Source organism: Solanum dulcamara, chromosome 5 (genome assembly GCF_947179165.1).
Source record: "Solanum dulcamara chromosome 5, daSolDulc1.2, whole genome shotgun sequence".
Classification (NCBI taxonomy): domain Eukaryota; kingdom Viridiplantae; phylum Streptophyta; class Magnoliopsida; order Solanales; family Solanaceae; genus Solanum; species Solanum dulcamara.
Genome location: NC_077241.1, coordinates 78,672,176 through 78,690,541, shown reverse-complemented (window position 1 = coordinate 78,690,541; position 18,366 = coordinate 78,672,176). Strand labels below are relative to the sequence as shown.

At 32.8% G+C, this 18,366-nt stretch overlaps 1 protein-coding gene across 1 annotated transcript; it reads right to left on the bottom strand.

The window, feature by feature from the left end:
* Window positions 1-14,165: 14,165 nt before the first annotated feature.
* On the bottom strand, window positions 14,166-15,872 carry LOC129888601 (ethylene-responsive transcription factor CRF1-like). Its single transcript, XM_055963552.1, has one exon. It carries the CDS (start codon window positions 15,425-15,427, stop codon window positions 14,384-14,386), a length of 1,044 nt encoding a protein of 347 aa, XP_055819527.1. The 5' UTR covers window positions 15,428-15,872; the 3' UTR covers window positions 14,166-14,383.
* Window positions 15,873-18,366: the final 2,494 nt, after the last annotated feature.

Sequence of the window (18,366 nt, the reverse complement as noted above, 5' to 3'; positions counted from 1 at the left end):
TGCGATACCTGACCAATTAATCCAGAGAAGGGAATAGTACTCAAAAGGGGGATTCAGACTACAACTTGGATTGTATGGTGCGAATTGGATTAGTCAGGCTCAAATCAAGTATCGAATATCGAATAGAAAAAAAGGAAAAATTGTGTTGCTCTAATGAAAACTATTAATTAATGTAGTTTACTAGAGCCTTTGACTTTTTCATTAGAAAAAATATATCCTATTAGCATTTTATTGAGAACCCATACAAAAGCATGATATATGAAAATTTTACTACAAACAAAAAGGCCCACAAGAAGTGGGCCAAGTTTAGGCATGCGAGGCGTGAATATAATAAATTTTAGCCCATTTTGTACTTATTATCATGAATAATATCATGCCTCTTTATGTGTCTACAGTCTTCAATTTTACAAACAATCTTAAAAAATAGTAGAATTTTCGTTGGTTGTCCTTTTTTTGGTACAATTATTTAGTTGTAAATGATCTTATTAATTGTAATTTATACATTTTTATATCTTTGAATTAATGGTCTATCGAAAATAATTTCTCTATCTTTAAAGTAAGAATAAGATGTGTGTATACTCTATTATCTCTGATCCCCACACTACATTTTGTGAAACTACACTGACTATAATATTTTTGTTGTAATTTATAGATCTTTTAGATCACGATATATAAGTTTCTTTTGAACAAACTGACAAACTTAGAGAAAACACTAGATCAACTACTATAACATATCTAATGTAATCTCACGAGATCTATGAAAATAGAATGTACGAATACTTTATTTTTACTTTTCATTCCGGGTCTGGACCCAGTTTTAAGAAATCAGCCCAAAGATTTCTTACATTCCGCTCCATCACTTTCCTGTCGGTAGGTGAGAGTGACATATTGGGCCCTACTTGCACAGAAATTGGGTTTTCAAAAACAGCCTTTTATTTAGCAGCCAAATTGCATGAAGGGACACATAACAATGGCCTTAAATATTTCACCCATACGATGGCAGCAAATGGAGTCACCCTGTATCGACACGTGGACTGTCATTCAAGAAAAAAATTGTACGCCCTTCATCTCAATTTATGTGATTTTAAAATTTGTGCTCTAAAATACAAAAATGGATGTTTTGAATATAAAATGTCATTATTTAAGTGATATAAAGGGAAGGGAGGTTAGAAAATGGAAAATTCCAGCAATAAAGTATTTTATTTGTACCAATATATAGTACTCCATAATAGTACATCCATACATATTTCACATGAATGCCTTATTCCTTTGTTGCTAAAATTTAATTAAAGTTCATGCGTTATATAGTGGACCACTTTTATGCTCTTTCCTGGTTCATGAATTCAATTATTTTTTCTTCCTCAAAAGGGACATCAAGTGGACAAAATATACAACAATAATACACTCTTGTTTTAGAGTAATTTTTGCTGAGAGCAGTCTAAAAAATATAGGTTGTACAATTGATAATTTCATAAACTATCAACATCTCTATAAGTTCAAAATTGTCGAAACGTAGATAATATATTTTATTTTAAAATATCACTCAATTCCTATTCAAACACCTATTTATATACTTGCACCACCATTTCAAGTAGCTGATCAAAATATAGTTCTAAAGGAAAATAAACTACATAATCACTAGATTTTTCTTCATTTATTCAATTGAAAAGAAACATTCGATGTGATAGTTCAACATAGTATCACTATCACTAAGCTATCATGGAACAATGTACTTAATTAAAGAAGGTCAATTTTTATTCTTCGGATTAATCTATAGTTGACACAAAATGAACATGTTACTCATTTTCACGTGCAACAACAATAATATATTGAGTGCCATTTTACAATTGACTAAGCTTGAGGAGGGCGTGTGTATTGTCAGGCTTAACTCAAAGTCATATAAGGAGTGAAGAAATCTCATTCCTCACCAATATGGGATATCAGTTTTACCTCTATCTTATGAAGATAGAGAGTCTATTTTTGACAGAATATTTATGCGCGGGCGGAGAGCCTCTAGGAAGGAAGTGACGATCAACCATGCATCCCATTTGGAGATTCAATATAATTGAAAGAGATTAATCTCTTGATTTATTTAATTAACCTTATCAGTTTATATATACAAAATACAGTAGTATAATTAGGCTATAATTAAGAAAACTAAATATCTATATATTAGAAACTAAATATATACAATCTGTTATAATCTGTCAGAATATATTTTTATATATTCGAACACACCCCCGCAGTCAAAGTGGGAGGTCGCCGAATGCTAAGACTGTCCCGAAAATCCTCAAATATCACCAATGGAAGGCCTTTGGTGAAGATATCAACAATCTGATAACGAGAAGGGACATGTAACACTCGAACCTGGCAACGAGCCACCTTTTCCCATACAAAATGTATAACCATCTCATTGTACTTAGTGCGTTGATGCAGAACAGGATTATCAGCCAGATATATGACACTAACATTATCACAATAAACCAAAGTAGCCTGTGGAATAAGATAATGAAGTTCCAAAAGCAAGTTTCGCAATCAACATGACTCAGAAATCACATTGGCAACCCCTCGGTATTCTGCCTCTATACTCGAACGGGAAAAGTAGCTTGACGTTTGGCGGACCATGAGATTAAGTTGTCACCCATAAAGACACAATAACTCGACGTCGAACGCCGTGTATCGGGGCACCCACCCCAATCAGCATCAATATACGAGACAAGAGTGGTTGTGGAAGAGAGATAAAGGTGAAGACCATAATCCAAAGTACCTTGTAAGTAGCGCACGATGCGCTTAAGAGCGTGCATGTGCTCATCCCATGGGTCATGCATGAATAAGCATACCTGTTGCACAACTTATGTAATATCCGATCTCGTGAACGTGAGGTATTGCAATGCTCCTGCAAGACTCCAATAAAGAGATAGGTCCTCAAACGGTATGTTTGTAGTAGCCCTGAGCTTCGATTTTGAAGCAACCGGAGTAGGAGATGGCTTACTGATGACATGCTAGCTCGGTCAATGATCTCGACCGCAGACTTCTTTTGAGAAAAGAATAAACCACCTGTATGACGAGTGACAACAATGCCCAAGAAATAGCTCAATTGGCCTAGATTCTTCATAGCAAATTTGGAGCTAAAAAGCGATATGATAGACTGACGAAACGCATCAGAGGAAGCAGTTAAAATAATATCGTCGACATACAATAAAAGATAAGTCATAGAAGTACCTCGACGATAAACAAAAAATGAATGATCGGTCTTACTGTGAGAAAATCCAAGAGTATGGACATAATTAACAAATCGCTTATACTCAGTCCGCGGAGATTATTTCAGCCTATAAAGAGTTTTTTCAGCAAACACACATGATTGGACCTATCAGGATCCCGATAGCCCAAAGATTGAGACATGTAAACAGTCTTCTTAAGTTCACTATGTAAGAAAGTATTTTTGACATTAAGTTGATGAATCGGCCACGCCTTGGAGAGAGCCAAACTAAGAATCGTACGAATAGTCGTCGATTTGAAAATTGGACTAAATGTCTCACCACAATCCATGCCAATCTGTTGGGTTTTACCATCACCTACAAAATGATCTTTATGTCGCTCAAACGAACCATCAGATTTTTCTTTATGAGTAAAAATTCACATACACCGAATAACATTAACATTTGAGATCGGCCCAGCAGGAAGCAAATGAGCGATCTTCTCAGGTGAGGGGGCAGATCAGCTGGCTGGGCATGGCGGGAAGCGGTGTGGGAGGAAGGTGGCGATCCGATGAGTTTGTGGAGGTAGTGAGATGATAAACCACATAGGGAGAGGGTCTATCGTCTAAAAATTGGTATGTGTGATTTTGAGGAGTATGTAACTTGACAAAAGAAAATTGTGTCTCATCAACTATTACGTGACGGTTAATGATGATTTTTTGAGATGACAAATCAAAATATTTTTACCCAAGATGATGTGACGAATATCCAAAAAAATACACGAGATTGAAGTTTGTTTATGAGTGTAGAGGGAATGAGAGGATAATATAAACACCTAAATACATGAAGATGGAATAAGAGGGATCTTTCTGATAAAAAATGCGAAGAGGGGATTGACAGTTTACCAGTTTATGAGGAAGGATATTGAGAATGTAAGTTGCCATTTGCAAAGCATGATGCCAAAAGTAAGGAGGAAGGAAAGCATGGGCCATTAAGATATGAACAATGTTATTAATCATACGGATTTGTCTTTCGGCTTTTTTGTTTTGAAGAAATATGTGAGAACATGACAATCAAACGACAGACCATTGGCTTTATAGAAGTCCCAAAAGGGGCCATTATTAAATTTTGTGCCATTATCATATTGAATATTCTTGATGTCACCCCCAAGTGAGTTTGAATAAATGTTTTGCAAATTAAAAATATGGAAAAGATTTGTGATTTTTGCGATAAAGAAAAAGTTCACAAGAATTTAGAATAATCATTCATAAACAAGACATAATATCGATGACCTGAGAAACTCAAAATAGGTGATGTCCAAAGATTACTATGTATAATATCAAATGGCATAAGAGTGCTAGAAATCGAAACATAAAATGACAACTTAACATATTTTCTAAGAGGGCAAGAATGACAAATACGAACATCTCTACTTTGATTACAATCAATCAATTTATTCTTCCTAAGAGAATTCAACACAGGTGCTACCGGGTGACCCAAACGAACATGCCAAATAGATGTTGCCAAAGAAGCAAAAGTAGATGGTGAAGTGACTAGATTGGTGATTAAATAAAAGCTCTCCCCGATTGTTACACCTCATTACCAGCCTCTCCGTCTGAAAATCCTTCATAGAAAACCCAAATGGATCAAAATTAATAGAGACAGAGTTATCAGTGGTAAATTTTCAAACGGACACTAAATTTTTAACTAGGTAAGAGGCATGCAGGATATTTTTTAAGTGCAATGGAGGACACAGAAAAGGCAAAGTCATATGACCATAGCTATGAATTGGAATTGATTGACCATTACCAATAATTATACCACGTTTATTGCTCTTACTAAAATAAAATATGACGTTACCTTGCGTGGATGTCATGTGAGAAGTGGCACCGGTGTCCATGTACCAATTTGCATCCGGAAGAGTGATCCCAGGAGTATGCATGATAGCTTCAATATTCGTAGGAGTAGGAGCTGCCGTGTAAGCCTTCTAAGGTCGGGGGCCAAGAACACCCGCTCATGGTGGCTGCTGCTGTCCATAATTGGGTTGGAACCAAGAAGTTGAAGGATATGGACACGGTGGTATAGCCCATGGACCCCATGATGCCATCTACGGCCACTGCTGCCTGCCAGCCCATGGAGAATAGGGTGGAGGGTTCTGCCCCGCTGATTGCTACCTAGTGCCACAGATGTTTCTGCTTCCAAGCTGACTACCACGGCTTGCATTACTGCCGCTGCTGGCAGCTTCTTTGCCGCCTCCATGACCACCATTGTTGCAGCTATACTTTCCACCATTGTTGCTTCCATTGTGGTTCCTCTTCCCACCATTATTATTGCGGTTGGAAGAGGAATTATCAGGAACATTAGGAGAACCCTCGGACTAGCGAGCAACTAAGGCAGCGGAGGAGCTTTGGGCCGCTTTCTTAGCTCGGCCAGCCTCCTCAAAAGTAAGCATCAAACTGGCTTGATAAAATTGAGGCAAAGGGTCACGTTGGCGAATAAGAGTGGCCACACCTTAGTAGGGCTCGGTAAGGCCAGAGACCAGTTGAAGAACTAGTCGATCGTTAGCGACTGGAGAGCCGACATTCTTAAGTTGATCTGCCAGAGATTTGAGATTTTGATAATAAGCAGAGACATTCGGAAAATCTGCCATGTCTATATGAGTGAAGTCGTACTCAAGGGTGACTGCACGAGAGTGTTTGTTATCCTGAAATATTTCATGCAAGCGATTCTAAGCCTCCATCGTCGTGGTGTCAGGTTCAAGAACTGTATGCAAAAGATCATGAGAGATAGTAGCGTAGAGCCATTGGAGAACGGTGGCACCAAGGGTGGACCACAACTCTTTGTCCTCCTTTTGTTGAGGACGTTTCACCATGCCAGCTGCCGGAGGAATAATATGATCAATTACCCAATGGAATCTTGCATGAATCTTAAAGAGTTCCGCCCATGTGGAATATTGTACGTTCTTCATCTCAAGAGTAATGGGAATATGGTTCTTGATGTTGGATACAACAAGAGCAGGATGAAAGGAAGATTTAGAGTTAGACGTGGTGATTGAGAAGAGAGGAAGATGGAGAGTAGAGGGGCGGCGGCAGCGAGAATCCGATAAGAATGAAGAAGGTCGGATCGTGCCCTAGATAGCTGATACCAAGAGATTAATCCCTTGATTTATTTCATTAACCTCATCAATTTATATACACAAAATACAAGAGTATAATTAGACTATAATTAAGGAAATTAAATATATATAAATTAGAACTAAATATATACAATATGTTACAATCTGGCAGAATATATTTTCATATATTCTAACAATAATCTTCTTGATTATGAATTTTTTCGAAAAAAGATGATTAAAAAAATATTCTAATGTAAGAAGAAAAAAGGAAAAAAAGAAAGAGAGAGCAAAGGAAAAGAGCATTTGGGGCAGTGAGGGACCATGGGCATGCAGCCAGAGCAGAGGGGTTGCCTTTACAAAGGACGGAAAAGGCAAACGAGCACTTGTTATTTGGTACTTTTCCCCATTACCATTTCGTGACTTATGCCCAAGTACTTGCCCAACTTGACGAGGCGGAGCCAGATAAGGTCGAGTGATTCTCCTTCAACATAAAATTATATTATTTATATATAATTAAAATTATTTTTATGTAATTTATAGGAGATATTGAATTTTTATTAACTAATTTATGTATTTAACTGGATTTTATAGCTATTAAGCTAGTGAAATTTACTTATTACATTGACGGTGAGATGGAAAAATTGTATAAATTTTTTTTTCACGAGCTCGCTTTAGGCTAAATACGTGTGATTGACATTCATATCGGCAAGGTACTTAATTATGTCATAAAAAGCTTGCAAGCAACTACCGATAGTAAATCCCATACACCATTACTCTGTTATCTTTAATTCTTTTATATTCATCTTGCTCTGTTATCTTTATATTCGTTTTGCTAAATCATTGAGTTTAATTATAGTTATTAACTAATTGAATCCAAAAATAATCTTTTAACACATAATAATTGCTTTGGTTGGAGCTCACATTATATTTACCAGAATGCCTTCGTCATTAAAAATATTCCTACAGTATTTACAGGTGTTTTTTTTTCTTTTCATAAAAAAGAGTCATAAACTGCATTAGAGAAATATCAAAACTACGTTTTTGTAAAAATAAAATAAAAATTGGTTGTATTACTCGCCCTGCGCAAAATAGCTCTGCTGCCGCAATTGGCAGTATTTTTTTTTAGCAATAGTGGCTGAATTATGCCAAGTGGGGTGCCTCATGATTTTACGGGACCAGCTGACTTAAGCGGAGTGATATCGAGTTTATTTAAATTCAATATTTTTATAATAAAATATTAATTTATATGTTAAAATATAAAAACATTGCAATAAATAGTAAGCAGAAATTAATCCAGAACTTTTTAAAATAATAATGAATCCAACGTTAAAAGTATTAAAGATTAAACTCGTAGAGATTAAATTTTAGATATGTCAAGCTCTTTGTTGGGAAGGGTTATTGTTGCAGTGGCTTACTATGGTCCGTTGAGGTACATAAGGTGTATATTTTAAGCAAAAACGAAGAAGATCTTTTTTATTGCTGACTCTCTCTGATTCCAATCTTTGTAAAGTTTTCAGAATCTTTTCTTTGACCACTACTCTTAACTGATTCCTCTTGGACCCTCATGTTTTGAAAAAATTTAACCTTGATTATGTTTTCAAGTTTGTTTTAATTACATGGATAATATATAAACGTCTTCTCTAATTTTGCTTCATTTGATATTTATGTCCTTCAACTTTAAGTGTTTACAAATGAACACGCCCATTTTATGTAGCATAATATAAATCTATTCGTGTGTATTTTATGGAAATAAGTAGATACACATGTCCATGATTTTTTTTAAACCGAGTGTTTATTGAAAACACATGAGTATAAAATCAATGTATAACCTACCCTCTCTTAGCTTTATTAATTGTTGGACTATACTGAATATGTTATAATTAGGTTTATAAACTTAAAATAAATAAATATCATAAGTTGGGATACCAATATCTTTTTATCACAATTCGTGTGAATGAGGGAGAAGTTTCTAGTGAATTTAAATAAAAGTTGTGTTTCGAAAATATCAATACTTGTCAAAAAGTAAGAAAAAGGAAATCATATTTTGAAGCGTGGAAACATCCAAAGCACACCTTTAATTTAATTTCACGTAAATGTAGCTCATACATGCTCACGCTTACTTTTTTATTTTTAATTTAATTGAACAGTGTATCTTATCTTTTATTAGATGAGAATTGAGACTTTGAAATTAATGTTGTAGAAAAAAAGCACGAGAAAAGAGTCCCCAAAAAAAAAAAACAGCAAAAGAACTGTTCGTTCCATTTTCTGGAAACATGCGTATGAGCTAATGAAATATGTATGTATTTGGGTTTTGATCGTCATAAATATTCGAAGAATATGAATATGAATCTTTATATAAGCTCATGAATCGGGGTGATTGATTATGTGATAATTAATTTGAGGTGGAGACAATTTTTGAAATTTGCATAAAAAAACTTTTTATAACATACTATATTTGGAGCATTCTTGGTTGAGTATATGTATATAATAACATATACTTCCTTCATCTCAATTTTGGTAGATTGGACAAGAAAGTTTATGAAAAATGAATTTTTTTGGAGAGACTATAAAATATATATGAAGATCTGATATATATTTTTTTGCAGAGACTATAAATTACGTATGTCACCTAAATTAAAACAAATTAAATATTGTTTAGGAGCTTCTGATACATACATGTAACACTTCTTTTGAAGCGAGGGTTTATTACCGAAAAATAATCTTCTTATCTCACAAATATAATTAAGGATCATTAGGTTTATATACAATATACCCTCTTCAAATTTCACTTATTATAAAATTACGTACACTAGATATGGTGTTTAGCTAATGATACCACATATAGTGTTAGGAAATGTAGGGTAAGAGAACCTTATATCATTTACTTTTCTTTATGACCTAGTTAGTAAACAATACTTTAACAACAGTATACAAAATTGAAATATCATCAAAAGAGAAGACACAAAAGACATAAAGTAGTAATGAAGGTCATGGAAATTTGTGTAATAATAAGAATACAAGCAATGCAAGTAGTAGTTGGAGAGGGAAAAATTGCACTTGTTATTATTCTACAAGATTTTCTGGGACCCAAAACAAAGATACTAGAATTTCTAAAGAAAATGACTTTTGCCAGCAAATTGCTGTCTTTACGAGGCAAATTGGAACTAAGGCTAGAAAGCTCAGAAGATCCTACTAATTGTAGGTCCCTTCCTATCCCTTTTTTTTATGCTTTTCAAAATATAAATTATAAACATTCTAGACCAACCAAAATATATACCTCCCTTTATTCCAAAAAAAATTTCACAATTCCCCTTTCCTCTTTTTTTTTTTTTTGTTTTTTTGTAGGATATTGTTCATCGTGGTGATTGCTTGAGTCTACTTCATTTTAATATGACATGATGACATTGAAACGAAAGAAGAACTAATTCAAGAATGGTGATGTTCTCTACAATGTGAATTTTATTTGTATATATCTAAAAGATCATCTTTCTATACATATAATTAATTTTTCTTAAGAATGAACATATGATCGACGAACCATACCTAGGGATGGTCCTTAGTGGATCTCCATCATTTTTCACCAGTTAGAGAGGCTCTCTTTAATATATTAATTGAAAAAAAATATTTATAGAGGCCAGAAAAATTCAATCATGAAATTTAGAACACTTACGTGCTGATAAATGTAAAACCACCTCAATCGGAATAGAGTGGAAGCATTTTCCTTCATGCAAAATTTGGTTTATATTTTATTTAAATTTTTGCTATAAATTAAATCTGAATGAATAATTGTTCAATTTACCAAGAACTTGAATTGGACCCCTCATTCACATGTTCCATTTTTTTGAAAATAAATCTTTTAAGATTTCACAAATATTTAAGAAAGATAATAATATCAGAAAAGGCTGATTTCTTCAGGCAGAAATCAGGAGAAGTTGAGGGGACATTTTGTTGTGTTAGGTTCTTTAAAGGGGTCCAATATAGAAAGTTGGATTTGCTGTCAATTTGTTGGTTATTTAGGAGGAAAAGAACAATATTCCAAAAAAAAGCGTAATTAATGTAATTCTTGGATTTTGTCTGATAATATGTGTTAATTCTGTAAAAAAAAAAAAAAAAAAGAGGGATGCAGAAGGATCTGTTTGGGTGTTGCAGTGTAATAACAGAGAGAGGCCTAGTTGATTGTCCAAAATTTGTCATTTCTTGAATCAATAACAGCTCATCATCATAGGACCACTTACCATGTTGAGTTTGATATTGATTTTACAAACAAATTAACGTAAATGTTTTTTGAAATTCTTGTAGACTCCTTTTTTATCACTTGTTGCTCACTTACCACCAAGAAAAAGAAAACAAGTAGAAAGCGAATCGCTAAAGGGAGAAGACGGAATAATCATCTTATATCTTCTTTCTTCATTGATTTTTTTTGAAAAAGAAGAAGACGGAATAATCATCGATCATCGTTGTCCTCTGTGTACAAATTGCATGTTTGCACGAAAAAAAGAAGATGCCTTACCATACTAGATATAACAATAACGTTCATGGTGATCATTCATATTTCTAATAAATTGTAATCTTAAATCATTTACATATTAAACTTAACGTATGATTACTATTTAAGTGTTAGATAATCATTTTAAATCTCTCTTTTGTGTATGAATTGCATGTTGGCATGAAAATGAAAAAAAAAAAGATGTCTTACCACATTGCACGCAAACAATTATATTAATTCAAGATGGTATTTCAGATCGGAATGAAAAAAGAGATACCTTACCACTCTACATGCAAAAACACATTAATAAACTTCATATCAATATATGATATTTCTAAATGTATCGCGTTCAAGATCAAAACGAACTTAAATTTGTTAAATTTGTGGAATGCAAATGAACTCTTTATATTGGTATACAATTTTTTTAAAATTTTTTTGTGTGTGTAAACATTGCTAATTTGAGGAAAAGGACATAAGCACGAGAAAAGGGGTCCCAATAAATCATCACCTGAAGAAAAAATGGAAACAAAATTCATATTTTTTGACGATAAATGGAGATCTCTTCTGTCCCAAACAAACATGTCGTCAATCCCCACAATTATTGCCTCATTTTCCTATAATTCCAACATTATTTTGTGTTTCTCTAACTGAATTTCTGTCTTACTGACCACATTTCATCTCAAAAATGACATTCATTTTTCAACAAATTATTCCTTCATTCTTTAGATGTTACTTATAGGTGTCAAATTAGAAGAGAAATTAATGTTGTGACAATATTAGAAAATCAACTACTAAACTAGGACAACAAGGAGACTTATAAGCTTGTCAAAATTAGTAAGAGTACTTACTAAATTAAGACAACGAGGTAAACTTATCGGCTGGTCAAATTAACAAGAATACTTACTAAATTAAGACAAGGAGGTAAACTTATAAGTTGATCAAATTAATTAGCTTATTAGTATATTTTAGCTTATTAACATATTTGGTAAACATAAAATATTTTTAAGTTAAAATCAGATAAAGTTACATAAGCATTTTTAGTTTAAGTTGATGTTTTGCAATTCACCCCCTTAATATCTTTTATAATATTCAAAGTACTTTTCCTAAAACAACCTTTAGTTGTCTCTCTTTTCAATATTCGTTATTCGTCCTTTATTTAATGTAAAAATACTTCTAAATTTACATCATGTTTTTTTTTTGCAAATAGCTTTAGGTGCAATTCAATAAATTTAATGGAAAAATACTTTAAATATTTTTTTTTTATCAAATACAACTAACTGCTTATTATCAAAATCAACACTTCTATTCAAACATATATATTTTTAATTATAAAGTTAATTTCAGCATCTAATATATATATTTAATTTCAGGTATTTTTAATTAGCTAATACAAATGTGTCACGAACTTATTTCTATTTTTTAAATAATTTTTTATATAAATAAAGAATTAAATTCGATTTTCTCCCCTATTTATATTCAATGAAGGCTCACTAGTAAAATAATTGTACTATTGTGTGGCATTTAGTTAGTTAAGTCCTTTTACAACTCATACATGCCATTTTAATTTGTGTGAACTAGTATTTATATATCTACAAACATTATGCTAAAAGGCTATATTAATAAATCTAATATACACATGTGACCTATTTGCCCCGCTTTCTTGCAATTTGCTTTAGATGATTAAATGCTATACTAAATTATTGTCTAATTTCACTAAAAAGATCATATAATAAAACCATAAAAATATAAACAAATATAAAGAACGCAGACAAAGAAAGTACAATAGTAGTAGTTGCAAATCTGTCTTACATTCTTAAGTGGAGAGTTTTAATCCCACTAACAATTCCCAAGGTGTATTTGGGTAATGAGATAAGTTGAGATAGATATCTAAGGATTAAGTTTGGAAGAAAACTTATATTATGTTTAATTGACGGTATAAATTTATTTTAAAATATTTATACTGTCAACTAAATACAATATAAATTTTATGTGAAATGATTTTAAAGGTCTTTGTATTTAGTTTGAATTGTCAACTCGACCCTTCTATTTACGACTTTACCAACTGAATATTTAAACTCGATAAACTCAGTCTTTTGAATTTTCCCCTAAACTTAATCATGAATATTCCACCTTATTCCATCAAACTTGAAATTATTTTATCCTACCTGAAAAATAAATAAAATCTAGAAATCAACGATGCTATTATAAAATAAATTAGCTGTATTAATTGGTTAATCATGAATAGAAAGTCACAAGTACAAAGGCTTTATGAACCTTGGATTTTGATGAGCAAGGAAATGCAACGTGGAAAAACCAAAACCAAAACCTCTTATTGTCCTCTATTACATGGTGGTGCTACCAAAAGTATCATCCTACATTTATAGGTTAAATAATGTAAGACCCTTTTTCCCAATTTATTACTAATCGTGGAGCCACAATTAGTGAAGTAAAAAGTTCTTACATTTAATTTTTTGTCCACATGAAATGAGCATTTTTAAGATTCACATTCCAAGAATTGTTATAGCAAGTATACAATCATTCATGATAGGTGTTATAGCAAGTTAAAGTATATTTAATAACAACACTAACAATTATTAAGTATAATTTCATAAAATAAAATTTACGAGGGTAGAATGTACATCGATCTTATCATTATTATCTTTATTATTATTACCTTAATGATAGAGAGGTTGTTGCCGAACATTTTTCATTGACACCATCATTCACACCGAAGTTGCATAAGCGATCGCCTAAAAGGACAGGATTAGGTTCAAGACGAGCATAATCATCGTCTAAAATATACTAATAGTATAAAAAATTTATACTATTTGTTTTTACATGAGTTAAAATTAGTGGTAGTATACAACATCAAGAGTTGTGGTGATTAAATAGGATCTCTTTTAACTCTTAATCAAAAGTCTCAAATTTAATCTTGTGTATAAAAAACTATTATGTCAAGAAATGTATTGTCTTTTAATAAGCCGTATAGTAGCAAATTCAAATTAATCAAACGGAGATGCAAATATAGAACACCAAATGCGAAAAAAAAAAGTGCTAACACAAGACTCAAAATTGAAGCATTGAGAATGTGTGAATGCAGGCTAAAGCACTCATGCCATTTCCTTCTTTCACCTAATTCCAATTGCTATTCAAGTCACGTGCCTTTATCAGACCACCCCACCCCAACTCCTCAAAGCCAAAAATCTTCAGTCATATTCAATTTTTGCACTAACTTATTGAGGACCTTAAATTTAATCCATCCATTAATTAGCATATAAAAGAATAATTACTGAAATTTTAATAATTGCTCAAGTGGTTTATTATTTTTAACAACGAAAGAGAAGCACGAAACACAAAAACAACACTGTACCGCAAAATCTCATCCATCATCACCGTTAATGTGACGGAGCTGTTACATATTAATACTACTAATTACTAATTACTCATTAATCACTCACATTAATAAACGAATTTAGACAAAACTGATAAACTAAAAACGAAACTTAAAAAAATAAACAAAATAATAATACGATATTAAACCATTCACTGATCGCCGATTAAACTGCCAATGGAAATAGCCGATAATCAAAGAGCCACAAGCGGGTCAGACCCGAATACATCTCCGAAATCCTGAAAGTAATCCTCCTCTGGCCAGGATGAAGATCCGAAACCGAAGTCAGTAGTACTTGACCCGAATAATATGTTACTGCAGTCGGGTAAAGTAGTCGGTTCAAACAAGTCGGATAGAGTAACCGGGTTTTCGAACTGAAACAAATCATCGGTGAAGAAACTCTCAAATGGTGGAAAGTCGCAGAAGTTTTCCGACATGGAAATGTCATTACCGTCCCTGAAATCCGAGTTCTTCTTAACGGACTCCTCGGAGGGTAAAATTGGTAATGACTCAGCTTCAGCTTCTTCGTTATTCTGAGACTCATCAAATGAAGTTGAAGCACAACGGAGAACTGACTTCGGTGAGCGTTGATCGTTGTGAGATTCCTCGCCGGAGTTGTAGCCGGAGCAGCTAGTCTTCGCAGTCGCCGGAGAAGTGGCGAAGTTTGTGAGCGCGTCAGGTCCACGTAGCTGAATGGCCGCGTGGTCATACACCATAGCAGCTTCTTCAGCAGTATCGTAAGTGCCTAGCCATAATCGTACACGTCTCAGTGGATCTCTGATTTCTGCCGCCCATTTGCCCCATGGCCGTTGCCGTACGCCGCGAAACTTTTTAACATTGTTCACTTTCAGCTTACTCGCCGCCGTCGTTGCTCCGGCATTCTTCTTCCGCCTCTTTGGTGGAGCGGCGGCGGCAACAGTTTCCGACGACGACGACACATTTCTCAGAACCCCATTAACACTTCCATTACAGTTGCTACTCTGCTCTATCCTAACTTCGTTCACAAATTTTCTCACTCTTTGACGGCCATAAAACCCCTGTTCTCCTTCATCACTTGAAGAGTCAGTAGCATCAGCATCAGTAACAGTAATCCGTACAACTCTAGGACCGCTGGCATTCATCTCTGAGCTCCTCCTCCGGCCAGTAAAACTCGCCGGAGCTGATGGTCTAACCATAGTGATTTGCTTTCTGTGTTCAGTATACTTAACACCACTAGAAAACATGGTTTGTTGGTCCATTTTTATGTGATTTTCTCAGATTCGCATTGAAAGCGAAAGTGTGAGAGAGGGCGTGAAGTAGAAAAGGGAAAAAAGATTCTTCGAATAAAGAAGACTAAAGAGAGAAGAGGGTCTTTAAGGCACAAGCTTTTGTAACAGTTTTTGGTATGAAAAGCTTAAAAACAAAAATCCTCAAGAACTGATTGTGTTGGAAACCTCCCCTTTTAAACCCAAAAAAGTAGCAGAAAAAAGAAGATTAGGATCTTCAAAATCTTTTTTCTAGGATAAGAATATCAAAAAAAAAATATGGGTTACGTCAGTTCTGAAACACCAGAAGCAGGAAATACACAGAAAAAAGTTTCAGAAGAAAACAGAGACACACAGAACTGTGTAAAAGGGGAAACAAAAAAGAAAAGAATAAACTTTGGAGAATCAATCACTTTGCTATAAGAAGTAAAATTTCTGAAGAAATTAGTATTCTGTGAAATTACAGAATGATTTTCTTGTGAAAATTTCTGAGAAAGTTGAAAACAGAGTACAATTTTGAACTGAGTGTAAAGGAGAAAGACCTATAGTTGGAAGTGAAGAGTGGAGACCGAAACATCTGGAAATCCTATTATATAGGATCCTCTAGTCGAAACAGTAAAAAAATTATAAAAAAACAAATAATTAATCAAGATTAATTATGACTAATTAAACAGTAAAATGAAATTAACAATGGGGTTTTACCGGAGGTTTAAGATACCGACGAGGGGTGATGAGATATTTTTACGAACCGCCGCATTTTTGGTAGAAGGTGGTGGCGACACGTGGATTTGGCCCCACTAACGGCGTGAACTAACGGTGTAGATAAATGGAGGTGACTCAGCAATTGGCGGAAACTTGTGAGCCTTGAAAACTGCGAATTCAGGTCACGTGATAGCGGACCGCATGGTTCCGTTAATTTAGTCAGTCAAATGGCTTAAGTACTACCACGTCAGTCTATCTTTGACTAAAAAGTAATTTTAACCTCCCATCTTTAATTACGTTTGTTTTTTTTTAAATGGATTTTTCTATTGCATAAAAAAGGGGGTCCACCCATATTTAATTACGTTGTTTACAACAAAACAAATTTTTTTTTATAAAAATTGGTTTAAATGGTCTGTTTGTAGTATAAATTTCTGTCATTAATAGTGATGAATGTCATAAGTTTTTTATATTAATTTATAGTAGCTTTTAAAGTTATAGTATTACATGGAATGCAAATACTCACCCATGTATTGCAGCAGATGAGGATATTCCTTTATTAATCAGATGTCTTGATTTTGAATCTTGAATAAAATAAATCTTTGCTTGAAAATGCATAATGAATCTTACACAATAAAATTTAGATTAGTCAAATTTTAATAAAAATACTAAATATCAAAAAAAAATCTAAAAGAAAATGTAAATAAGTATTTATCAATTAAGATGTTGTGATACGATACATGTGAACTAGTAACCTAGGAAAAATGATAATTAGCTGAGTGTAGCTCATTATACTCTTTTTTAGTTCTACTGATTGATATAGATATTAGGAATTAATTAAATTTGAACGTGTGTGTTAGAATAAAATATTTTTTAGTAAAGATAATTTTATACTAATTTTAGTAATTTATTATTATGGATTAAATTATACTGAAATATTTAAATCTCAAGCGTTATATTTTAATTTTTTTGATCTTGAATCCGCCATTGTATATAATCTGAAATATTTACTTCGATCGTAGGATTTAACTTTAGTACCTTTCTTAATAATTTCTGTTATTCAGTATTTGGCGCCTAAATGACTCGAGGCCTTTTATAACAGAAAAAAGTTTAATCTTTTACCACTTGACTTGGTTTAAACTTATTTTAATCAATACATTTTCAAAGTTTTAACCACCTTAATTACAGGTAGGAACAGAACAACGTGGGAAGGCAACCTCGTTTTCCGGTCAAATCTTAAATAATGTTCTGTTTTTTTAATCTTAATTATTTTTTATTTTTTTAATCTTAATTATTATTATTTTATTATGACTATGTTCACTTCTACTTTTCTTTCCAAAATTTTAGTAGTTTCTAACTTTCTATTTCCCCAATCGTCACCAACTTCTCCTATAATCAGTTTTTTCATTACCCGTGGCTTCCCAATTCTTTTCCTTTTTCTGATTAAATTCTTACCATGAAATAAAGTTTCAAATTTAGGGTAAAAAGTTAACTTTAGAATACATAGTGATTTTACTTATTATTAAAATATAAAAAAAGAAATTATTGCGAGTTACAATTTATTTACTTAAATTATTTGCAATTTAGTTGTTTGCCGGTTACTAAAGGCTTTTCAGAAATCTACTAGCAAGCTGTTTGCATAAGCTAGCTACTTGTTTGATTGCAAAAAATTTTCAAGAAATTATAAAAGTACTTAAATGGACATCCACAATACAGTATATTTATAACATATAGAATATGTTGATACTTATAGTTTTTTGGTCCTTTATAATGAAAGTATAACTTAAATTTCATTTTTTTTCATAAATAAGAAGAGATATGATTAACGATTGAGTTATAAAATAATTATATTATTCATAAAATTGTCACTGGAGATAATTTATTTTACTTTTAAAATTATAAATATCATATTTTAAAAATATATAGATATTATTTAGGTGACCTGATAATATTGTTCTTTTAAACCAAGAATAAGTACATCTTTATAAGATTTTTTTCTTGAGAGTCAGATAACTTCATAGAACGTGCTTAACTTTCCAAGATTTCTTTTAATTTGTAAAAAAACAATAAAATGAAATGATAATTTTGATAAAAAGGAATAAAAGAATAGGACTGTGAAACTTATCCAGTTCATACAGTTGGATTCTTGATCATCCAAACAAACAGATTCAATCCAAACAAAACGGCCTAAGAGTATCTAGCTTCAGCCAATAGGTGCAACTTGTACTAAACTT